General features: G+C 37.3%; 1 protein-coding gene across 1 annotated transcript; it reads right to left on the bottom strand.

The window, feature by feature from the left end:
- Positions 1–21,994: 21,994 nt before the first annotated feature.
- Positions 21,995–23,888, bottom strand: SMIM30 (small integral membrane protein 30). The gene is made up of 3 exons (XM_082693198.1): positions 23,801–23,888; positions 23,324–23,432; positions 21,995–22,872 (listed from the first exon to the last, which is right to left on the bottom strand). Exon 3 carries the CDS (start codon positions 22,825–22,827, stop codon positions 22,648–22,650), a length of 180 nt encoding a protein of 59 aa, XP_082549324.1. The 5' UTR covers positions 22,828–22,872; positions 23,324–23,432; positions 23,801–23,888; the 3' UTR covers positions 21,995–22,647.
- Positions 23,889–25,191: the final 1,303 nt, after the last annotated feature.

The following is a 25,191-nucleotide window of genomic DNA, read 5'->3' as shown; positions in this document are numbered from 1 at the left end:
AGACAGCAGTAAAATACCTCATTGCTGGGTGGTGAGATTGTGACATTCGGGCGAACTCAAGCCAATCAGCATACAGATAATATGGGTTAATTTACATATTGTATTTCTATTGGACACACTGAGGTAAAGCTTTGTCTGTTTAAAGCTTAAAAATGAATACTTCACTGTCATGGTGTCACAGTCATTACACAAAGCCCTATGTTGGTAATAGTGAAATGATGTTCCGTATTCCTGATTTGTTTTGGGATATCCTAAACCCATGTAAAAGATAGATAATTATTTGTTTAAAAAAACAGAAACAAAAAAATGAAAAAATACATACAAAGCACCTAACTTTTGCATTCCCTTAACCTAGAAAAATCAATCCTCCAGCATTTCTGGAAGTAACTTGAGGGCATTTCCATTCAAGTGAGACATTCCACTTTTTTGCAAAACTAATTCAGAAAATCTCAAAACTGTATGATGTTTCGCAAATTCCAAGTTCATTTTTGTGAAACTACAAATCAATTCAATTAGTTCTGTTTTACTTCCCAATTAGGGTCTCAATGTACTTTGCAAAGTTATTATTTCCTGAAATTTTACAGTTTAAAAATCTACAGAATAACTGATTTAAATAAGTTTGCTTAGGATTCATGATTGGCCAGATCTTAGGTTGTATGGATTAGAGAAAAACTACTTAAAAGTAAATTAAAAGGGTGACTGCACTGCCAGGCTGTGAGGCAATAATTTACTCTGCCAAAAGGTATAGGGCCAAGATCCAAGGGTTTAACTCTCCTCATACTTTAAGATGCAGGTATTGATTCCTTAAAAAATAAGAGGGGAATGTGTGTTTCTACAATATTATTTCATATCTACTTCCTTGGGTATTAGAGTATTATTTTCCTTTGCAATTGAGTGCAGTTACATTCACTAGTTCTTCAGTTTTCCAGCTGTTAGATGAGAATGTCATTTTCTTGCCTCACAAGGGGGCTCAAGAAATTAATGAGATATTTTCCCTTCAGTTCATTAACTCTTCTGGAGAAAACATTGAAGTCTGCAACTTAAATGAACAGGAATTTTTAAAAAAATATATTTAATAGCTGACAAAAATTTCATACCATCCTTAAGTTAATGTAAAGGTATTGCTTCAAATGGATCAGATTATAACCTTATTTGATCTTAACTAATTTCTTTTTGATTCCTTATATCACCAAACCTAGCAAAACTGATTGTAGGGTTAGGACTAAAGGGACAAAGCAAACAACAGCAAAATACTGGACATCCTGGGTTTGAAGGAGTCTAAAGTTTTTCAAGTTTTTTGCATATTACATTAAATTTATTGATCAGTAGATTAGGAAGACCAGTGTAATTTGCTTAATATGGTTCTTATAATAAATAAATACAACTTTATTTAAAGCAGCAATTATCTTCTTTTCAAAATTAATCAGACACATCAGATTTTTGCCAAGTGATGCACAGCTCATGATAGGTAAATGCAGTATTTTCGTTCTATGCATTGTTTATGTAAAAATATGTGTCAGGAAATAAATAATCCTTGGCAAATGCAGAGAAAGATAGGTTAGGCCGAAAATGTTCTAAGAAAAGATCTTTTAGTCATTCATTTAAAGTGCTGTCTCTTCTGCTTTAAGCTTTTCTCTAAAACTTTAAAAACACATCTTTGATATTCTCAATTCTTAACAAAATCTAAAACTATATGAAAAAGAGACTTTTTTTAAAAGATTTTTATTTATTTATTTGACAGAAATCACAAGTAGGCAGAGAGGCAGGCAGAGAGAGAGAGGAGAAAGCAGGCTCCCCCCTGAGCAGAGAGCCCCATGCGGGGCTCGATCTCAGGACCCTGGGATCATGACCTGAGCCAAAGGCAGAGGCTTTAACCCACTGAGCCACCCAGGCGCCCTGAAAAAGAGACTTTTTATAAATGTTCTGGAAGTTATTTTGATAAGAAAGCTCTCATCAGGGACTAACATGGAAACATTTTCCAAGAACTTAAAAAATTCTTTAACCTGGAACAAGTGGCCAACAGAAAGGGAGATTTTGCATTTATTTTTATTTTTTTAAAGGATTTTATTTATTTGAGAGAAAGAGTGTGCCTGTACAGAGGGGTGGTGTTGGGGGGGGGGGCAGGGAAGGACAGAAGGAGTGGGAGAAGCAGCAGACTCTGCTGAGCAGGGAGCCCGATCCCAGGACCCTGAAATCATGGCCTGAGCCCAAGGCAGACGCTTAACTGATTGAGTCACCTAAGCTCCCCAATGCATTTATTTTTGATAATGGTTTTCACTCCTTAGTCTGTTGCAAAAAGTAACCTTTTCCACTGTGACATCTAAGTAACTGTGAGTTTTTAGGGCTCTACCTGCTTGAGGAACAACAAAGTGAAAGAATGCTCTAGACCCAAAAACTGCCACTGGGTTTAAAAAATTGTGCTTTAGGAGCCAGGAATCACCATAATTGTGAACACCTCAAACAGTGAGAGTTCTTCAGAATTTTAATGAGTTCTAAAAAGATAAAGAATCTGGCATGTTCCTTTCCAAAATGCTAAAAGATTGATTTGTTAGATTTTTCTCTCTCCTCTGTCACAAAGTCGGTTTCAAAGCGTTGATATAATTCATTTTTTAATTTTAAGGCTAGCATCTCTAAGAACTTCTCTCTCGATTTAAGATCCAGGCTTTTAAAAATATAGTTATTTACCATCTCTAACCTTTATGTTGACAATTTCCTTCTCTCTGAAAGCTTGTTCCTTTATTGACTTCATTTAACAAATATGTGTTGAGGTTCTCCTCCGAAGGAGTCATTGAGCTAGATGAAAAATGAAGAGAAAGGACCCGTGTGCTGGCAGCGACAGCAATGTGCGTAATTGGATAGAAGCCGAGGGGCTGGGATGACAAGAAACAAAGGGATGGATTTGATTGTTAAGAGGAAGTAGAAGCCACATTTTTTCTTTTTTAAATCAAGTGATTAAATAAGGGAAGCAAGGGAGATGGAAGAGTAAGAGTTGACTCTAAGGTTTGGAGCTTGAGTAACTGGGAGGTAGGAGACATCATTAACTGAGGCAGCAAAAGTAAAAAAAAGAGAGGGTTGGTTCAGTAAACAAGATTCCGAGTTAATTTTAGACATATTGAATGTAAAATGCTGGTGGAATATCCCAGTATTGATGTATATGCTGTTGGAAGTAAAGAGCCCAAATTCAGGAAGTACCCATGGATGACAGTAGACCTACGATAAGGGTTGGATGACACTGCCAAGGGAGAGATTGTTGAGAGAAGCGGAGGCTGAGGTTAAAAAAACAAAACCAAAACCAAAAACCCATTCCCCTCCCTCTGGGCAAACTGAAAAATGAAAGGAATGCTCCATTTAAGAAATAGGAAGGAAAATGGAAGAACCAGAAATAGAACAAACTGAAATGAAGGAGGACAACCAGAGTCACAGACTCTGAGGAAGGAGAGAATTTCAAGGAGGCTGTGGTCATCAAGTGTAAGTTGTATCTAGGAAGTTTAAAAGGAAGAGGGATGAGAATATATCATTGGATTTGGTGAAATTAGCAACTTTTGAGAAAACAGTTTCAGAAGAGCGAGTCAGACAGGGATTAATAAGTGAGGGGCACAGGTGTAAAGTTTTATAAAGTCAGGCTAAGAAACAATTTTGCTATTAATGACAGCACTGTCTTGATGATAAAGGTTTTAATGGATTCCCTTGATGTTCTAAGAACAAAGTGGTAGTTATTTAAATCAGTATAGCATGCCTTCTTCTTCTAGAAGTCTTTACACCTCTTCTTCTTTTACACATTGTTTAAATGTGATCTTGTGAATGAAGACAGCAAATACAAGTTTCCCTATTAATGTCTGGCAAAATTTTAGAGTTTTTATCAAAAGTCTTGGTCTATTAAAATGTTTGAAATTATTTCATTCCCCTTTACTTTTTTTTTTTTTTTAAATAGAGTCAATCTTAACCATGAAAAAAAGCATGACCCATGTTGGTGTGCATGTGTGTGTGTGTGGGTGGTGTGTGTGTGATTGTGTGTGTGTGTGTATGCATTGAGAAGAGGTTGGAAGGCAAAGTAACTGTTGGTAAAATAATTAAGGAATGGGAAGTTTAATTTAATATTCAGGTTAATGGAGAGTCATATATATTACGTGGATTGTAAATTTTCACAGAATAAAAATACATTATGATTTTTAAAACTCAGGACATAGAAGTCATTTTTTTCTTTGATTATTCAGAGGTTGCCTCAATCTGTAAGTGCATTAAGGCCATTATTATAAACACCAGGTCTGTGATAATATGAGCAGATTATGGTTATTTAAACTTGTGTAGTGTTTAGCTTTTTGACAAATGGGCATAATTAAAATATGGCCGAAAGTAAAGAATGTTAACCTAGACTCTAATTTAAGAGCTTCCCCTATTAACTGTCTAGTCCTGCATTCTGATTTTCTTGTTAGCCCATCTACTTTCATTTCTCTTAATTTTTTTAAACTTTGTAGTTTTCTCTTCCCATATCTCGTACATGTGCTTACTACTTTAACTTGGTTGACACTTGTCAAAAATAAACTTGTGATGCTTTCTGCCCAATTTTACATTAAAAAGGATTTAAGAGTTAGTCCAGGGGCAACATTATTTCATTCGTTCAGCAAACTCTAGTCTTAACTGGAATATGAACCTTATGGGAATACAAATGTTGTCTTATTTTGCCCTGTTCTTCTCTGGTGTCCAGACAGAACCTGGCACATAGAGGACAATATACCCATTTTTGTTGAATGTGAGTTTATGAACCTACTACATGAAGAGTGCTATGCTGGGCACTGTGAGAAGAATATATACAAGGAAATATATAGATAGCTATAGATAGAAATAGATATAGATATAGATAAACAGATATACAAGGAAGGATATACACCAGGAAAAGAAGTAAAAAACAATGGCACAGGCTCCAACTGTACTCTGTTTTTCTTAATCTAATAAGGTTGGTATAATTATTTGTATTATAGGCAGAAAGTTTTCTTGGCCAAGGAATTACTCTGGATTTGGGGGAATTTTGTTTTCTTCTTAGGTTTATTACATTAACATTTACATGATTCCTTATTTGCCTTACTATTCAGTAATTTCAAACCATTTTCTAGTAACATAATGTCTCTCATGCAGGTTGGAAGCCAAGAGAAGATATATTATCCTTTGAGCCCCTAACCTGGTGTTCAAATATATGACAGGAGAGGGGTTGAAAATGAAACTGGCCATTTATCTGGAAAAAGACTTCACAAGGATGATACTACTGTTAGGCAAAAATCAGGATTATCTTTCTTGCTTTCTCTTTGTTTTCTTTTTAGAAAATACTTCTTTCCCTGTGTTACCAGGCTTAAGTAAGAGCCAAATATAAAAGGTTCTTATATAAAATAGTGCTGATTCATCTTACTAATTGAATATAATTAAAAAGACATGAGCCAAATCACTCTTTAAGTCCTCTTAGCTTGAACAAAGGCCAAAACTTATGATAGAGTTTGTAATCTCTGGAACAAGGGGGACATAGAACAATGCTTCCAACAACTTGAGACAGGGTGGTAGTTCATTTTCAACAGGCAGCAATGACTAGGGTTGGGTGTGTACACTTTCACTGCATAGAAGAACTTGGTCAGGACTGCCTTTCTCCTCTATCAGATGCAGAATTATGACGTTCTGTATTGGCCATTGGTATGTGATTGATAGTGGTTGTTTTCTGACATGGCTATTGTTAAGGGATCATTAATCTTTCCCATGGGGCATAAGGTGTGCTGTTGTATGCATGCATTATGACAAATATGAGTCTTATTTATAAAGATTCAAATACAGAATATCTTACATCTACAAACTCGATAATCTATACTTCTTGCTGTTACCCATCATCTCTTGGAATGTCACTGTGCTGCATGGAGATGGGCAGGGGAACAGGCTTAAGAGGTAGATGTGGAAGTGGCCCAATGCCAAGAGTTCCAGTATTTGAAATATTTTCTGGCTATGGGTTTCATATCACTTAATCCCAATTAAAATTGTAGAATAGAGGTATGCTTCTAACATTTTCCGAATTAGTTGCTAGTTGTTTGGGCAAGAGGTTGTCTGGGTAAGATGGAGGGATAAATACCAGCGATAAGCCTCCAAGTAAATAATTTGTCTTCCTGTGATAATACTTAATGCAGACATTTTTGGCAATATTACGTATTAGTTTAGTGTTTCCTCTAGTCATTATGGGATTGTTGTGTGCAGGTCTAGGACTGCTGTCATTTTGTCCTGCTTTTATTAAATCCCTTGACAACCACAGCTCTTTAAGCTCCAGGTTTTTTACTAGCAGGTTTCTTCTGAGGGGACCATGGGTTTCTTCCATTTCTTTCCTAGTAAATCTGATTGGTTGATTAAAAACAATAACTCTATCATATAAAATTTTAAATTCTCTATCAGTTAGGTATTTACTCATTTCAATGTGTCTTGTATGCAGGTCCAGGAGTATTGACTGCTTAGCACTCTATAAAAAAACTTTCACATACATTGGTCCTTCTTCACTGAGAAAGTTTTAAGATCTTGAGCTAGAGACTAAACCTCAATTGGTCTTGGACTCCTAGCTCAGGGAGTGGTTCCACTGCACCATGCAGCCTTTCCAAAATTCAGCTTCTGTTAAGCCAAGTCAGCACATGCTTAATCTGCTCCCCACTTAGAACCTCAACAGTTCTGAAATTTAATTTTAAAAGCTCTTTTAAAAAATGCATGTAAAATTTGACCTTTTACCTTGAAGGGATGTCTTCAAGATTTTTACTTTTCAGTTAAGGATATATATATTTTTTCATTCATGCACTGTTAATTCGCCTAAATTATAATGGGAATTAAGCACATAAACCCTTGGCACTTGGTTGAAAGATTAGGAATCATGTGGAGACAGCACTTTTGTATACAGCCTACTTGTAATCCACTCTATAAATGGTTTGTTTTTGTGCCATCTGGCATTGAATAGGTGAGATTCTTGCTGGGGTTTTGTAATGAGTCTTTACTACAGAAGATCATACATACACTGACATTTAGTAAAGAGATGGACTGAATTTTTGGTCCTACTCACAGACTAAGTTCAAAATGGTGTTTTAGTAAAAAGTCAGAAAAGCTCTGGATTGATGCCTACCAACATAACCATCTAACTTGGGTATATACACATATGTTCGATATTTAACTTGCTCTCTTAAGAATTTTGAAACTGCACAGCCTCATGAAGGCAAGATTTCTGTCTATGTTGATTATCTTTATTTCCCTGGTACCTAGAATAGTGTCTGGCAGGTAGTAGCCATTTGGTACTATTAGTGAAATAAATGAATAACAGTTTTTATTAAAAAAAATTATCCAAAGAATTATTTTTTCTTTTACATCTGTTATTCTAATAAATCTCCAAGTATGCATGAAAAGAAATTAAAGAACAATCTCTTTTTTTACTCTCAGGAGTTGTACCATATATGTGGCTGCAATCTTTTCTTATAATATGTTCAGATACTTCTAATGTATAATATGTTCTGGAAAGCCCCAAGTCAACTTAAAAACTATGCAGTATCAAAATTATTGAGAGAGCAAGTTAAATGCTCCAGTATATGTGTATAAACATGACTTTGAGAATAAGGTTGGCATCAATTCTATGTCCTTCTGATGTTTAACTAAAAAGTCATTCTCAGCATAGTCTGTAATAGGATACAAAAATCTGCACAGTAGACCAAGCTACTGAAACTTAAGGATGAAGGAGTATGAATGCTAAATTCATATTTAACCTGGAGGACTGAAACTTTGTAATGACCATCAGGGTTGCATAGATTCAATGACTTTTAGAACTGAACAGTTACAAACATTTATCTAGTTTTTATGATTTATAAATTAATTTTAAATACATTATTAGAGTGCATTCTAACTTCATCCTATGAGATATCTATCGTTCTTCTTAGTGTAATAAAAAACCAAGTTGAGAGATATAAATAATTAATAGTTATTTGGTGCCTATAATGTGACAGTTGTTGTTCTTTGCATTTATTAACTTATTTGATTTCCTCAAAACCTTATAAGGTAGGTTGCATGATTCATTTTATGGATGAAAAAACTTGGGGGCACAGAAAGATCTAATTAACTTGCCCAAGGTCAATGGAAAAGCTGGGATTTATGCTTAAGTGACTTACCTCAAGAAGCAGTAAAATCAGAAACTTGATTTAGATTTTTTTGGCCACTTGGTCTTATCCACTCTCAGTATATCACAGTGCCTTTCAAGTCTAATCCAGTCCTTCCATAGATAGTTAATGTGAGCTATGCATGTAGTTTAAAATTTTCCAGTAGCCAAAATATGAAAGCAGAAAGAAACAAGTAAAACTAATTTTAATAGTATATTTTATTTAAACCAATATATCCAAAAAATATCCAAAATGTAAGTCAACATACAATCAATTCAATAGTATTTTTTTCAATATAATACAATAGTATTAAGAAAACATTTTATATATTTTTTTCTCACTGGGTCTTCAAAATCCAGTGTATATTTTATAATACTTACAGTCATCTCTATTTAGACTAGCCACACGTTCATGCTTAAACCAGATCCGAGCCATTAAGCCTAAAGGCTTCAGTGGAGATAAGAATAATAAGTCTAGGAAGGTGAATTCTCATACTCAGAATTGATCAGGTACACAATGTCAAGTTGGTGAGCAGACTTGAAGAGAAAAACCAGCTGTCAAAAGTTGAAGCCTGGATGAAGTCTCCACTATCTTGTGTGTGAAGCATGGCTCTGTGGCAGGCCACCCCGACCCCCCACCCCAGCACGGTTTGCTCAGTAGCTGCTTTCTAGACCTCAGACACAGAACCCACTTAGTGCATTTCACCTCGTGCACCTTGACGGCCAAACCAGCGTGTTTCACGCTTCAGGGCAGTACTTGTCAAATACTATTTGTTTATTTATTTACTGTTGCGAAAAGGCTGGAAACAAAAAGATAGAGCCAAAAAGGTCAAATCTCCATGGACCGGGAGCCTGGAAACTCCCTCTTTTCGTGTGCAGATGAAATACAGGGTGCGCTGGAAAAGCATATCATCATGAGGTGCTTCAGTTTGGGAAGAAGTCTGGGATCCTAAGGACGTGTGGTCTTGGGGATATACCCCTACTTTATCACAGATGCTGTGGACTCTCAGAGGCTTACCATGTTATCCTGCTGACTGTTGGGAAACTCACAATAATTCCTGTATTTTTACCCTCAATTCGTTCAAATTCTCCAGGTTGCCAGAGCCAGAAATTGTCTAAAGGTGCATAGAAGTAGAAACCCAAACGAGGAATTTCTTTCATTCCTAATTCCTAAATGAGGAATTTCTTTTATACTATCTTAATAATTACATTACCAGATTCCATAGGATTTGAATTTTAGAGTTGAAGATCTTAAAACATCACCTAACAGTGGTTTTTCAAACTTATTTTTCTTAAGGTAATGTTACAAGTTTTTTTTTTTCCCAGATGAGATCATACTTGAAAGTAACCTACAAACAGATAATAGTGGAGCTGCTCTGGGAAAAGTGGGCCTGGGGGCTGGAGCCATATTCTGTTGGGCTTCTATTGTTTGATTTGGCAGCTGCAAAGGCAGCTCTGTGGAGCCTAGGGGTCTAATTAACACAGGTAAAAAACCCTGAGTAAGTTCATACCCCCACTCCCATTTTTTTTCTTCTTGACAGCAGATGAAAGCCAGAGATTTGCAATTCTAAAATATTTGAATTTATGAAAAATAAGCCCGGGCATGAGTACTAGAGTGATAGAATAGTCAACAGAAAGAACTGTGATGAGAAAGAACCAAGGGAGGTCAACATTATGCCTGGTTATGGGAATAGAACAAATTCAAGTTTGGCTGGCACACACACACACTAACAGACACATGCATGCATACATACACACACAGACAAAGAGAAATCAGATGAGGCATTCAGTTTTGACAGGAAGATAAGTTTAATTTTAGCAAATGAACATGAGGTGACAGCCATTCACATGGCATCATTTGTAAGTGCTAGTCAGTCTTGAATTGGAATGTGAAAAGTTGGGGCCAGACATAGAGGACTTGTCTGCTTATAATGGAACCCCGGGGGCCACACTGATGGAACTGGAATGGAAACAGAAGGATTCTCTAAGAAGGAGAATTAGGAGAAGGCCAACGCCTGAGACTTGAAGAATGAATGAACATTAAGGCATCAGAAGAGCAAGAGAAACCAGTTAAGAAGATAGTGGAGGAATAGCAGAGAAGTAGGAGGAAAACAACCCAACTATTCTCAGCCCCTCCCCTGCGGCTGCTCCCTCAACAAAACATTAGCCTCTCTTCCTAAGATTAATGCAGTAGGCTCCTAATTGGACCAAGAATGCATCTTTCTTTCCTTGCTTTTATTAAAAATAAAACATAAATGAAAATTCATTTTATCCATACAATTCTTCATTGTAGTGGAAGGGCTTTAAAATAACTACGGAGTCCCTTAAATAGAGTAATTTTCTTCCTCCCTTTCTTCCTTCCTGCCTTCTTTTATTTTTGTTTTTTAAGAGATTTTAATTATTTATTTGAGAGAGAGAGAGCGAGTGAGCAGGGGTGGGGGAGAGTGTGAGTGGGAGGCGGGTAGACGGAAAGAGAAAATTTTAAGCAGAATCTGGTAGAGCCCAGAGCCCCATGTGGGGTTTAATATCACCATCCTAAGATCATGACCTGAGCAGAAACCAAGGGTCAGACCCCCAACCAACTGCACCACCCAGGTGTCCCCTTCTATTTTTTGAGTCCTGTCATTTGAGTACATTGGTGTGTAAGCTCTCTTATCAAGCCCAAGGTGGTAGGGGAACCTCTTTTTTGGAGTAGGAGTGCTGCCACGCAAAAAAACCAATATAACAAACATTTTATGCCTATATAGAAAAATAAACCTCTTTTTTGGAGTAGGCCTGTGGCCACTCCAAAAAAATATATATATATAACAAACATTTTATGCCTATATAGAAAAATAAAATATAGAAACAAATTTGCAACAGCCATCATAAGATCATGCAGTGTTATTTCCTAGTTTTGATTTTATACTTTTATGGTATTGGTACTAATTTGAATTTTATTTTGATTCTATTTGGTTTTTTTCAGGCTACCAAAGTAGATTATATTTTTTCCTATCAAATCCTTTATTTTGTCATTTAAACCATTTGGGATGTTTTGTGGATAGAGTCCTTCAATCAACCTACAAGTATGTATTGAGTGCCTATGGTGTGATAAGCCTCATCTTGGGTGTTTAAGAATAATGCAAAATAAAAAGACAGGTTTTCTGCTTTTAAGACTGCTGTTGTTAGGTTGACACGATTAATTTAATAGACTGCAAGGTAAAATTAAACACTGCTGCTGTTGTTGTTATTTTAAAGATTTATTTATTTATTTTGGAGAAAGAGAGAGCATGAGTGGGAGGGGCAGAAGGAGAGGGAAGGAGAATCGCAAGCAGACTCCACACTGAGCACGGAGTCTGACCCGGGGCTGGATCCCGTGACACTGAAATCATAGCCTGAGCCAGAACAGAGTTGGACACCCAACCAACTGTGCTCCCAAGGTGCCCCCCAAATTAAACATTATTGTAAGCAGGACCAAACACTGGTCACACAGTTCAACTGTCTATGTATTTGGAGGTATTTTTCACCCTTATCCTCTCTCCAGGAAATTTTTAAAAAATATTTTATTTATTTATTTGAGAGAAAGAGAGAGAATGAGAGAGGAGAGGTCAGAGGGAGAAGCAGAATCCCTGTGAGCAGGAAGCCTGATGTGGGATTCAATCCCAGGACTCCAGAATCATGACCCAAGCCGAAGGCCGTCGCTTAACCAACTGAACTACCCAGGTGCCCTTCTCCAGGAAATTTTATCCATCATTCTCTACCTACTCCCCATCTCAAGAGTCTAATCCCAATTTGGAGTTCCATTTGGAAGTTCTCATTTTTTATTTTTTTTTAAGATTTTATTTATTTATTTTACAGAGAGAAACACAGCAAGAGAGGAAACACAAGCAGGGGGAGAGGGAGAGGAAGAAGTAGGCTTCCTGCTGAGTAGGGAGCCTGATTCGGGGCTCGATCCCAGAACGCTGGGATCATGGCAGATGCTTAACGACTCAGCTATCTAGGTGCCCCTGAGGGTTCTCATTTTTAGTTAAAGGTGCAGACTTGAAGTCATATTAACATTCACTAGAGGAAGACTTCAAGATGTACAAGAGGCACCATTAACAGTGGAATTGCAGATAGCACAACAATACTGAAGAGTGTATAGCACATAGGCATTTTGGGTTTTGGAAGTCTCCTGCTGGCTTTCCTTAAATCATGTCATCTATCAAGGACCTACTTCTGTCTTTTTTCAGAGTTGGCCCCACCTGTTTGCCAAGGCCTTACTTTGGCTTGTACATTCTTCATTAAAGAGGAATTCTTGACTGAAGTGCCTATCAGTGGAATAGGTGTGTTAGTTAGGTTGACTATTTCTACTCATTTGTATTTTCCTTTACAGACTGAGAAAATGAGGCCCAGGTTAACTTGTGATTTGCCCTGCACCCCATGATCTGTTTGCTGTGTAGCCAGAACTTGGACTCTTATCTCTTTGACTTCTTGTTCAGTGTTCTTTTCACTATATCACACAGCCTTTCTGAGCTGTGTTTTCATAAACTTCTGTCATGGAGCAATAGCACTGAGGAAACACCTCATCATGTGGTTTGGCACTTATTATTTCAACAATGATTAAGTTAATATTTCTCAATAGTTATCATTATTACTGACCACTAAGAATAATAAATGCAGGGATCAATGGACAAGTAACCCTTACTTTCACTTGTGAAAACTGTAAGAATAATTTTGAAAATGAATATTCAAAAGAACATATGATTTTTCTTATCACATTTATAGACTGCTTGTCATACAAGTGCAGAGTGACTCTGAGCCTTTTCTCTAGTAAGAGGTTTGTCATCTTCTTTCCCTGCATAGAAATCTTCCTGCGTGGCTCAGTGGGTTCAGCGTCTGCCTTCGGCTCATGTCAGGATCCTGGGACCCTTGGACTGAGCCCTATGCACCCCCACATTGTCAGGCTCCCTGCTCAGAGGGGAGCCTTCTTCTTCTTCTCCCTCTGCCTGCAGCTCCCCCAGCTTGCCCTCTCTTTCTCTGTCAAATAAATTAAAAAAAAATCTTAAAATAAAGAAACTTTCCTTTAAACACCTAGAGTTCAAAGTCTTTTATAATCCTAGACCCCTAGCATTTCTAGCACAGTACTATATAGTAAATGCCTCTAGTTTGGAAAACATGGCTTCTTTAGAGGATCAGGATGACAGACACTTTATAAATGTATTTGTGTACATATCTGTGTCTGCTGAATTATGATCTAGAAGTTAATATTTAAAAATTAATTTCTAGGTGGGAACCATAGGTTCAAAGCATAGGAATGTCTATTTGGCACTTAGCAAGAATGACTTATTTTGCTTATTACAGTATAGTGTTGTCAGTAATGGCAAGGTGATGGAAAGCATTGATAGGTCCAGCATTATTAAATGAACAGATTTTGACTAAGTGATGGCAAGTCTATGGAATGGAATATTATTTGCTTGTTAAAATATCCATGAAATACTTAAATGATTAACAAGAAACTAGAAAACAAAATGGTATGTATGCCCTATTCTAGTTTTGTTAAATTTATGCATGTGGAAGGTGACATACAAAAGTGAAAGTAAAGTTTTACTGAGGGCAGATAAGGGATGGGTCATTTTGTTATTATGCTATTTCATTATTCAGTTTTATTTCATAATATCTTTAGTCAAAAAATAGTACATTACATAGTGGAATAACCAGTTATTTTGACTTAGAACTTGCGGAAAATTGTTTTGTTGTTGTTACCTTGAAGACACTTATCAATTCATTTATCAAACTGTGTAACCACTTCTCTAAGTAACTTGACCTCTCCAAGCCTTAGTGTCTTCATCTGTAAAATGAGAGACCGCAAAGCTCCCATACAATTTGAGAATTAGTTTACCAAGTGGTTGTTCTATTTCTAGTCACACACCTTATTCATACATAGGCCTCAGGTCTGATCTACTTCTGGTTCATTTCCCAAACCAAAAGTTTGATGACAAAGTCTTCCCTTCATTGGGAATATTTGAAGAGCATGTTACAGGCCAACTACGAGTCCCAAATATGCTTTGAATAATGACAACATCAATAAATTTAAGTCTACAATTTCCTGAGAGAATTATTTTATAGAGGCCCAAATATTTGGATGAACAAGAGGATATGAAAAAAATGACATTTATTGTTTCTTTGCATTTCAGTAATACATGGGTATTAAACTGATTTACTCTTCAGAGGTGGAAAGTCATAGCACTTGAGTGAAAGTCCCAGCAGGACAGACAGCAGGGTGGAATTACAGAGGGGCTCCATGATAGACCATTCACTATGACTAAAGATGAGAAGGGGAATTCTATTTGGGGCTCTTTATTTGAGAATTATCTTCAGAAATGTAGAAGGACTGGCAGCTCCAGGTATCTTTTCTCCCTTAATTTTTTTTTTTTTTTCTGATAAAACCTTCTCACCTGAATGAAATGTGGGCCGGTAGGCCTGAAATGACATCATCTATCATCTAACATCACATGTCACCTCACATCACCTGTAGCATTATCTAAGAACTACATATATGTTGACAACTGTCTTGTGATTACTTCACAGTGGATTTTTTCAATGGATGACATTTAGAGTAAAAATGAATTGTCAACTGCTTTCCAAAACATAGAGTTCACACATTTGTGTGTAAAAGGAAAACTCTCAACCTGTAGTGTTATTAAAAAGCAATAATATTAGCTTCAATATTATACCTCTGTCACCATATAGATCTGTTTATTCAGTGTTACTATTTTAATCTGTTCTTCAGGAGTTTTCAGGCACTAAATTCAATACACAAAGAAAGAAACAAGTATCCACTGAAAACATTTAACAGCAAGGGCAGGGTGTGTGAGTACTAATAAAAAGACACAGTCTTGATTTTAAGGTCAAGATATAGGTGATGGGGTAGAGGTGGATGGAAGGGAAGGGGGGTGGGGGTGAGAAGGGACAGTGAGTATTTAAATAACCATAAAATAAGGTCTCATGAAATACATTAATACAGGTATAAACAATGCACTGCAGATTCTGGAGGATGGATATTATTAACTTCTTTTGGGAAAGGCTTCTTGGAGGAGATGACATTTACAAAGCAAATGAAATATGAGCATAGAAGTATGGCTGGAGTAGAGAATGAGTAAAGAATGAGGAGGAGACTAAGAAGATCATACTGTGTTTCAAAATGGTGGATCATTTCTAAACGAAGCACTAAATATATATATGTAATGCAAGTTTTTATAGTGTATGTAATAGTGTATGTAATCAGCTAACTAGATTATACGTTAATGCTTATTAAACTCATGTTCCATAATTATTTAGATGTCCAAGAAAATGGTAAAATCTTGCATTGAATCTCAGACCAACCCATGGAAAATCTGAAAGGTTGGTAGAGCTGTACTGAGGACAGGAAGGCCCATACAGGCTCAATGAGAGGAAGGATCCACTGTGTATCCTAGGCTGGGGCATGCCTTTGCTATGTTAATTTTGTATCACATATTCATTCTATAAAAGATTGCGTGAACAATAATTTCTATATACCAGGCATTGTGCTAGAAGCCAGGAGTATAATAGTGGATTAGCAATTCAGTTCCTGTCCTCACAGAGCTTAGAAGCCTGAGATGGCATTGGGTTTGGTTGAGACAAAAATCAGTCAACAGAGATTCAAATCCAGAGTGGTATGTACCTGATAGGAGATGTAAAGAATGCTAGCGAGCAGAATATGTATTTCAAATAGGAAGGGCCAGGGGTGACATTCTAAAGATGTGTAGTTCAAGCCTAGGAATGTGAACTTGAGGAAACTAGAGGCAGAAGAAGGAACATGTAGACCTAGAAAGCAGGGGAAGTAGGGAAAATGAGAGAGAGAGAGGGAAAAGGGAATACACATGGTACTTTCTAGGAAGTGAAAAACCATATGCCTGAAAGCGAGTGTATAAGGTAGGTTGAAGGTCATGGACATAGATTAGACTAGAGAAATAGAGGTCCTGGTTATTGTGTTGAGAAAAGATCACAGAGGGTTAAGATGGGAGGTCAGAAGACCAGCTAGAGTACTGCTGTGGATCCGATCCACATCATGATGGTGATCTGAACTTGGGTAGGAGCCATGAAGATGGAGGGAAGTGGGTGAATCCTAGGCACAACTTGGAGATGGATTCTGTAAGACTTAGGTGTGGCTTGGATGTGGAGTATGAGGGAGGAAGGTGCTATGCATGCTCTCAACTGTCTGTCACCGCCAGCAGGAAGATGGTTCCTGTTAGCTGAGTTCCATTGGTAGTGCCAGAAAAGACAGCTCACAAAACTGCAAGGTTGCTTCTTTCTGGATACTACCAGGCCGACGTTAATTAGCGTGTGGGATGTTTGCTTTGAGTGGGAGTGTCAGGGCTACGGTTTGTTTTTATTCTTCCTTCTTGAGACAATCCCTAATCATACTCGTTCAGTACAGAAAATGAGCTTCACCCGCTTCACTCAATTGAAATCCAAAAATGTACCAAATGACTAGGCTTACGGTTTTCAGTGAGAAGTTCAAAGAGGAAATCAGCTCCTTGAGCTGACGAGTGAAAATGGGTAATTACAATATTTTTAACACATTAGACTTTATTAGTTTTGAAATTAGTAAACCTCCTTTTATGGAACCACAAAATCTAATCACTGGGAAAACTTTCAGAGATTACTGAAGAAATCATGTAGGTTAAATTATTGGCTCAAGGACAATTGCCTGGTAGTTTATTTTTTTCTCTCTAAATTGCAGTGATGATTCTTGAAAAATGTTGATTAAACAAGGGAAAGTGGTCATATGTCATCATAGGATCCATAAAATTGTTTTATGTTGCTATCGAAATGCTCTGGTAATTTTTGTGGTAAAATGAAAGGGTTGTTCTGACAAATCATCTGAAATAGAATATGGTATACTTTCTGTTCTTGGTGATCATGCCTGCTTTTAAATTCTTTGTTAAGTGATTCATGCACATTTATCCAAAGCATAATTATCTTGATTAATATTGAGAGATATGATATTTATAATCCCAATGTTTAACAAAGTGCTACATGATTAGCCCTTTAAAGATAATTAACCCTCTTGTATATAAAATTTCATAATTTCATTTCAGATTATCAAGTGCCAATTAATATTTTCAAAATTTTAATCACCCATATATAATGGACTCAGTGGAAATATGTGAGAGGGTATCATAGCTCTGATCCTACAAATCAGTGGAAAACTAAACCACATTTTAGTATTTTGCAGCAATCACATTTTTCTGGTCTTCTCCTTTTGCATTTAGTTGTTAGATGTCTACTATTTAATCACATAAGTGATTTAGAAAAATGAAGCTATTAAAAATAAAAAAAAATGTAAACATGTTATTCTATACACACATTTACTTATTTGACCCTGTCCTTACCTAAGAATAAAAATTCTGTCTGGGTTCAGGAAGTCTAAATAAGGGCTCCCTCTCTACTCCCTATCACAGGAAACAAACATTGAACAAATTTTATGTTGCTTATATGTTGATGACTTCCAAGGAGATGAGAACTGTCAGAGCACTTTTCCTAGTGGAATATAGACCCAATTTGCTATTTTCCTGAACAAGCAGAACCAAATTCCTATATCTCTTTAAATGAAGAAGCAGTTACTGCTAAGCATTGTCAATTAGTAAGGACCTATGGTCAACCCATTGGGAATTACTAAAACAGAATCAATTCTTTTCTTTCTTTCCCTTCAAAATTTGGGGAAGCTTTAGGGAAGCCAAATTTTCTTTTATTCACAGATGTCTTTGAGTTTCATCAGTTTGTAAGCCTACAATGGTAGAAGAAAAATTATGATAAAAAAAATACTCAGAGAAAACGTCAAAATTAAAATATAATGACTGCTAATATGGGATTTATATCCTATATAAATATAAAATTGATGCTTATCAAGTAGTTATTTTCCCCCATGTCTAGAAAATATCTCCAAATTCCAGTAATAATGACCTTAGGCATGCCAAACCTTTCACGCTTATTATTTCATGTATTCCTCATCTATCTATGAGGAAGGTACTGTTGTCATCCCCATTTAACAGATAGGGAGACAGAAATTTAAAAGCTGTGACTTGCCAAAGATCATTTTTTTAAGTGGTGGAGCCTGGTTACCTACATCTGTTGGATTTCAGAGGTTAGGCTCTTCACCCCTGTTATGATACCACAAAGAGAGTTTTTGAGTCCTTGGGAGAGAGATGGTTTGTACACAGAGAATTCTTCTCCCTTCATTATGTGTCTCAGGCTGTACAGCTACATTATCTTTCCTATACCCAAAGTTGGAAATGGCATTTTGTCAAGCTTCTGCAGAGCTTAGAAAGCCTTTAAGAGGGTGAAGGTGCACGTGATGTTTAGCTTTTGAGATTTCCTGGGCCTAGTTCCTTCACAGTTGGTACATTTGGTATTACATCTTTTTTCATACCAGTTTTTCAAGAAGCTGTCCTCACATTCTTGTTGCTGAGACAAAATACGGATACAGCTCACTTTTTTCAAACTTCACCTGCACTCCTGCATTCTTCATTGTTAGTCATACTCCCTAACTGAGGTTACTGAGTAAGAACAGAAATAAATAATATGATGGGTGGGTGAAGATGGGGAGGGCAGATGTGGATTACAGGACAAAGGTCTATTAAGGGAAATATCTTGAATCAATGTTTTACCTGGCATTTTTTTTTTTCTTCTAAAAAATTCACTCTTTAAATATGCACTGAGGAGACGTCTGCTTCCAGGAAGATGGGAGTAGACATACTTTTTCCTATGTCTTTCACTAAATACAGCTAAAAACCCTGGAACAAAAGAAGATTCTGAAAGGAAGGGTACCTGGGTGTCTCAGTCAGTTGGGTGACTGACTCTTGGTTTCAGCTCAGGTCATGATCTATAAATAAATAAATAAATAAATAAGTAAATAAATAAGTTTCTGAAAGGTGGAAAGAAGGCAGATCAGCTAGGACCTCAGGACCAGAGGACCTCAGGACCTCTGGATTTTCTTTTTCCTCATAGGTCTCTGACTAGGTACTAGGTACTCTGTACCTGGCAACCCAGAAATGCCAAAGGCCATGGGCCAGTGGAGACCATGTAGAATGTCTGGACCTTACTTTCGGGGTCACTAGAGGGCATGTGGGACACAGTAATGAGGTGTTGCTGGGACCTCTATCTGGCGGTAAGGAAGCAACAACCTCTCTTGCCCCAAGGCAACACTGTCAGAGAAGGCCTGCTGAAATACAACCTTCTAAGATGAGCCAGCTTTTTAATATGATACCCCAAATGTCCAGGTATTTTTTTTTTAAAGATACTATTTATTTATTTGGCAGGCAGAGAGAGAGAGGAAGGGAAGAGGGCTCCTCGCCAAGCAGAGAGCCCGATGCGGGACTGGATCCCAGGACTCTGGGATCATGACCTGAGCCGAAGGCAGAGGCTTTAACCCACTGAGCCATCTAGGCACCCCAAATGTCCAGGTATTAATGGAAAATCATTCCAAGGAAGATCTCAACTTGAATGAGACAAGACAATCAACAGATGCCAGTAAGATGTTAGAATTATGAGAAGCATTTTGAAGCAGCCATCATAAAAGTTTAATCAACAATTATAAACATGCTTGATAAATAAAAAAAATAACAAATCTCAGCAAAGAGATAGAAGCTACAAAGAAAATCAAATGGAAAATTTAAAACTAAAAACTACACGGGCACAATCAGTGAACATGAGGATAGAACATGAGAAATTACCCTGTCTGAACAGCAGAGAAAAAATACTGAAAAGATAAAAAACCTAGGGATAAGTGAGACTAGAACAAAAGATTCAACAACTGGGTCAGTGGAGTCCCAATAGGAAAGGAAAAAGTGGATGGGGCTAAAAGAGTCTTTGAAAAAATAATGGCAAAAAATTACCTAAATTTGTTAAAAGACATAAACCTACAGGTTTAAGCAGCTAAGCAAACCCCAAACAGGGCCCAAACATATTCATGCCAAGCCACATTATAGTCAACCTTCTGAAAACAAAGAACAGAGAAAAAATCTTGAAAGCAGCCAGAAAGAAGTGATGCAGGAAACACACCGATTTTGGGTGTTAGAGGAATGGGTGGGTTACCAGCACTTCTTGTTGATTTCATTAGTCTTTTGTCTTTGTAAGTGAACTTAACTGAGCTAACATGTACAGAGCATTTACCAGACATCTGTGAATTATGCTGGCACTTGAGGAACATGTGTCAATCTCATTCCTCCTATAACTGCTCCACAGCAGATGTTATCCATCAGAGCAAATCAAGAAATTCCAGAATTTGGAAGAACCTCAAAAAAAAAAAAAAAAAAAAGACAAGCACAGAAATTTTAAATTCGGGATTTCTTCCTGGGCTTCAGCTCTGTGAGCTACTTGAAATTAATCTAAAAATCCCAGCATGTATGTGCATTTTTCCATGGAAAGGATCAGTTTTCATCAGATTCTCAAAGGAGCTGGTGACCCTAAAAAGGTTAAGAGCCACTGTTAAGTTTCTCTTCTTTTCAGAACAGAAAGGATAAACCATATAATGCAACCTAGGTAAAAAAGAACATAAAAATAGAGAAGGTATTCCTCAACCTATCTGTCAAAATTCCTGAATACTACCTCATGATAATTCTCCACTTTTAAGGGAAAAATAAGAAAATGGCAGTTTTCTAGTTCCTTCTAAGTACTTCAGGAAATACATCATTCATTAAAGAATGTTTGCCTGTAGCCTTATTTCGATCATTTTAAAAATAGTACCTGACTAATACACTGTGATTTAGAGTGTGCTTTAAGTTTTATTTCTCCCAATGCCAATGAAAAAGTTCAGATGTATAAGGAAGAAGGAGCAGCCTCTCTATGTCAGTATGAATGGGCTGGTTTATGAGCTAAGACAAACTATTCTACAATCTGCTTTCCTTTTTCCATCTTTCAAAAAAAAGGGGGGGCATATAAAATTAAGTTCTACTAATTACACAATGTGTAACTGCCAACTTATCTGAACAAAAAAATGTTAGTGCATTCTCTTGTGAAAAAATAAAACAGCTACAACAAAAACAGATCTATTCAGTTTGTGTTTGTATAGCTGTCCCTCACTTATTGTACCCTCTACCCAACCCCTTCATGCAAGCCAGGTGGGCTCACCTGCAGGACCGCACTATAAACAGAATTTTAGGTTGCTGCTGCCTGTTCTTCAATCAAAATTAAGACTCCCAATGTCACCTGGAGAGCTAGAGATTGGATAATGCATTATTTGAGTAAAAAACTTGATTGCCTGCTTTCATTAGGACCCTCATATAGTCTGATTTACTCAGACTATTCTCTGCTGGTTTATATCTACAGAATCAAAAGAATCATGAGGGCCTTCTGTTAAACATAGAATTCCAGGCCCCAACTTAAAATTACCACAATGCAACTAGGAGAAAGGTTTGGAAATCTGAAAATTTTTTCAAGTCCTTCAGGTGACTGAGTTCAAACAGTGTAAAAAAGTCTTCTTAAACTTGAAAATGCACACAAATTACCCTGGGCTCTTGAAACAAATGCAGATTATGATCCAAATGGTCTGGAAGGGGTCAGAGATTCTACATTTTGGACAAGTCTGCAGATGATATTGCTAGTTTGGGACATTTTGAGATCAGAGATGGTATGTTTCGTCTGGTTAGGGTGTCAATCAGTGTAGGCTATTACCTTTTCCTTCTGTATCTGTGAATTCTCTATCAGGGACTTCTACCTCGAAACTGCCCATTTCTCATTTATCACTGACAGTGTTACTATAAGCTAGTGTGATCACTTTAGGTAAGGCACTGCCACTTAGCTGGCATAAAAGTCCATACAAAGATAAAAACAACCTGAAATAAACAGAAACGAACATCACACATTAACTTAAAACATAACAGTTTATATTTAATATAGTACTTCTCATCATGGAGATATTATTCAGTTAATATAAAGGTTTTTTTTGTAACATTAAATCTCTTCCCCATTACAATGTCAATATAAAGTATTTTTTTACATTAAATATTCTCTAAATTTTAACATCAAATACACTGAATACATTTTTATTACCTTCTCCACCAAAGAAATAAAAATTTTAATTTCTGACTATATTTGATTTCTAAATACAATATTAAGTTGGGAATTAACAAAACAAAAATCTAATAAAAATATGAAAAAGACTCCTCAATGATGGAGGAACTGGCAATTTCCTAGGATTCTGGGCAAGGGTTTCCTTGTTCCTACTTCATGCACTTTAAGAATTCTGAGAAACTATGAAATAATGTGTAAATTTCAATCATCTGACTTCTTTGACCCTTTAACTAACATATATGAATTATAGACTGCTTTTTTTCAGTGCACTATTTTTTTGTAGGCTCCCCCCCCCCATTTAACATATATTAATTTGTTCCCATTTACAGGGAGACAAGAATGTGAAAATACCATGTTTCTTGGGAACTTTTAGACTTTAAAGCTCAGTTTTTAACCTCAGTAACACAAAGGTTTTCCGGGCAAGGTTCGATGCAGAAAGCCCATCACAATCACATCTGTCCATTCCTCTTTCGTGCATATACCCCCAAACAAGCACAAATGCCTGTAATGCTGAGAGCCACCCCTAGCAAGAGAGCGATTGCATCTCCAGCTTCTACTGCTTCAACAACTGGCAGCACCAAAAGCAGTGAAATGAGGACCAAGAGCAACTGTGTTGAAACTGAGGTCATGATGTTGGGATCTTCAGGTATCTGGATCTCGAGGACTGAAGGTTTCTGGAAATCAAACGAAGAAACAAAAAGGAATCATTAAAAATTCCCACCTTTTCAAATGACACCATGAATACATAAATAACAATCCGCACACCTTTTAAATTTAAGTTTCTGACCCATATTCTCATTTTATGGTAGAAAAAATAGGTTAAGTTTATAAAAGGTATTTAAGGATGGTCATTTGAGGCTCATCTTCTTTCCATGTTAATTCCTTGACTCCAGCAATTTTTCCACACTCTTTCATGCCGACACCATGTGACTCAACTAAGCAAACTGAACAGAACATATTAAGAACAAAGAGAAAACCTGCAAGACACTCGGAAATTTAAAATATCCCAGTGAGTAAAAATTACATTTCCTTAGGATTTCTCCCATCCAGGAAATGCAGACAAATCTAGCAAAAGTCACGCCAACATGTAAGTCTGTGAAGTTGTGGGGAATTAGTAAAACTTACCAAAAAAAGAAAAAAAAAAAAAAGATTTACGTATAATCCTCTCTGATTCGAAATCGTTCCTTCCTGGAGTTCCGGATCGCTGAGGCTAAGAGGTTTCACGTGACAGAGCCTATTAATCAGAAGAGGGTAGGATTTAAGAATTATTCACCATCACCATCATCAGCATTATTATTATTATTAAAGAGACAGCCACAGTCAGCGCAGAGCGAAGAGGTCGTAGGGGAGAGAGAGGAATGTCTTAATAACTACAGAAAACAGTTTGTTCAAGCAGGGGAACTAGATTTAAAGTTGGTCAGTTCGCCCGCCCAGGAAAATCTAAAAATAAATCAAACCCCGAGACAAGTTCGTGCCAGGACTTGAGATTAAGATTTTAAAAAGATTCCCTGCTTTGTCGCGGCGAGGTGCAAATGTTAACCCTGTTCTACAAATACACTGAAGCAATCTTAAGTATCCTTTGGAGACGAGTTCCTACATTACCTTCCCGGAAGCAGCCATTAGAGGAATGGCGAAGAAGGCGGGGTCTCCAAACTACACTTCCCACAATCCCCGCTGCGGTCGACTCACGGGATGCGCCGGCGCGCTCCCCTGTAACTGGCTGAGAGAGTGACGGGCTGCGCGGGGGACGAGGAGGAGCAAGCCTGAGAGGCTTCCTCACGCCAACATTTTACCGGTAAAGTGGTTTAGTGTATTTGTACAAACGCTCTCTCAAAAATGAGATAAAGAAATGACAGCAAGTGGCTTTTCCCCTATTTAAGGTTTTAAGCGACACAAATAGTTCTGTCTTTTTTTCGACTGAAATGACACAGCCGCGGAAGATACCACCCGAGGACAGCCATCCGTTTCAGGCCGATTTAAACTAGCGGCTTCCAACGTTCTGGAGCAGGGAATCCCCTGTCACCTTCCAAATGAGCCTTGTGACGTTTTGTTCATTCCCTTTAAGCAATGGGGAAAACACGTTTAATTAAAGGTTTTGAAAAAAATATTAAGACCATTTGTAGGGAAACACAAAGTTCAGGAAAAATGGTTTGTAGGAAGATCTTTTTTATTCGGGTTCTGGAGTTAGGGGAATCCCCATTACCTCAAGAGTGCAGTGTCTGTATGGTACACTCAGTGATTTCTTCTCAATCATGTCTTTATGATACCACACTAGTTGCCCCCAACTATTTATGAAAAGATGTGAAATTACTACTTTAAAAAAAAAAAAGATTTTATTTATTTATTTATCAGAGACAGAGGGAGAGAGAGAGAGTGAGCACAGGCAGACAGAGAGGCAGGCAGAGGCAGAGGGAGAAGCAGGCTCCCTGCCGAGCAAGGAGCCCGATATGGGACTCGATCCCAGGACGCTGGGATCATGACCTGAGCCGAAGGCAGCTGCTTAACCCACTGAGCCACCCAGGCGTCCCAGAAATTACTATTTTTAAGTCATAAGTGAATTATTTGCCTATGTGAGTCAACCCTTTCTAAAAGGCACCCCTGAACTCCAATATCTGTGCAGTCCTTAAATGAAACTTCTAGTCACACCTAGCTTTCTGTACTCCCTTGTACTGATTCGACAATTTATTTAGCAGCCTCAGATAGTAAGTTATTAGTGATGTAGGTTAAGGATAAAGTCACCACCCTGTCAGAATCAGTCAGTCTCTCAGAGCAGATGCACTCGGCTCAGTGCCCATATCTCGAACCTTATCTTTTTTCATAAATGTTACTAATCTCTCTAGACTGACAGCAAAGGTTTACATTCTTGTATCCTAACAGGCACCCAGCAGTAAAGTTGGCTAATCGTAATTATTTGAATAAATACACGTGCCAACAACGTGAGACAAAGAAGTACCAAATAAACCAAACCAAAGTCTCTTGCGTGTTGGAAGTCG

The sequence above is a fragment of the Mustela nivalis genome (assembly GCF_964662115.1).
Source record: "Mustela nivalis genome assembly, chromosome: 12".
Lineage (NCBI taxonomy): Eukaryota > Metazoa > Chordata > Mammalia > Carnivora > Mustelidae > Mustela > Mustela nivalis.
This window is presented reverse-complemented; position numbering and strand designations above follow the sequence as displayed.

Excerpts from the sequence above, each read along its gene's own strand:
- SMIM30 (XM_082693198.1), bottom strand. The coding sequence starts at position 22,827 with ATGACCTCAGTTTCAACACAGTTGCTCTTGGTCCTCATTTCACTGCTT.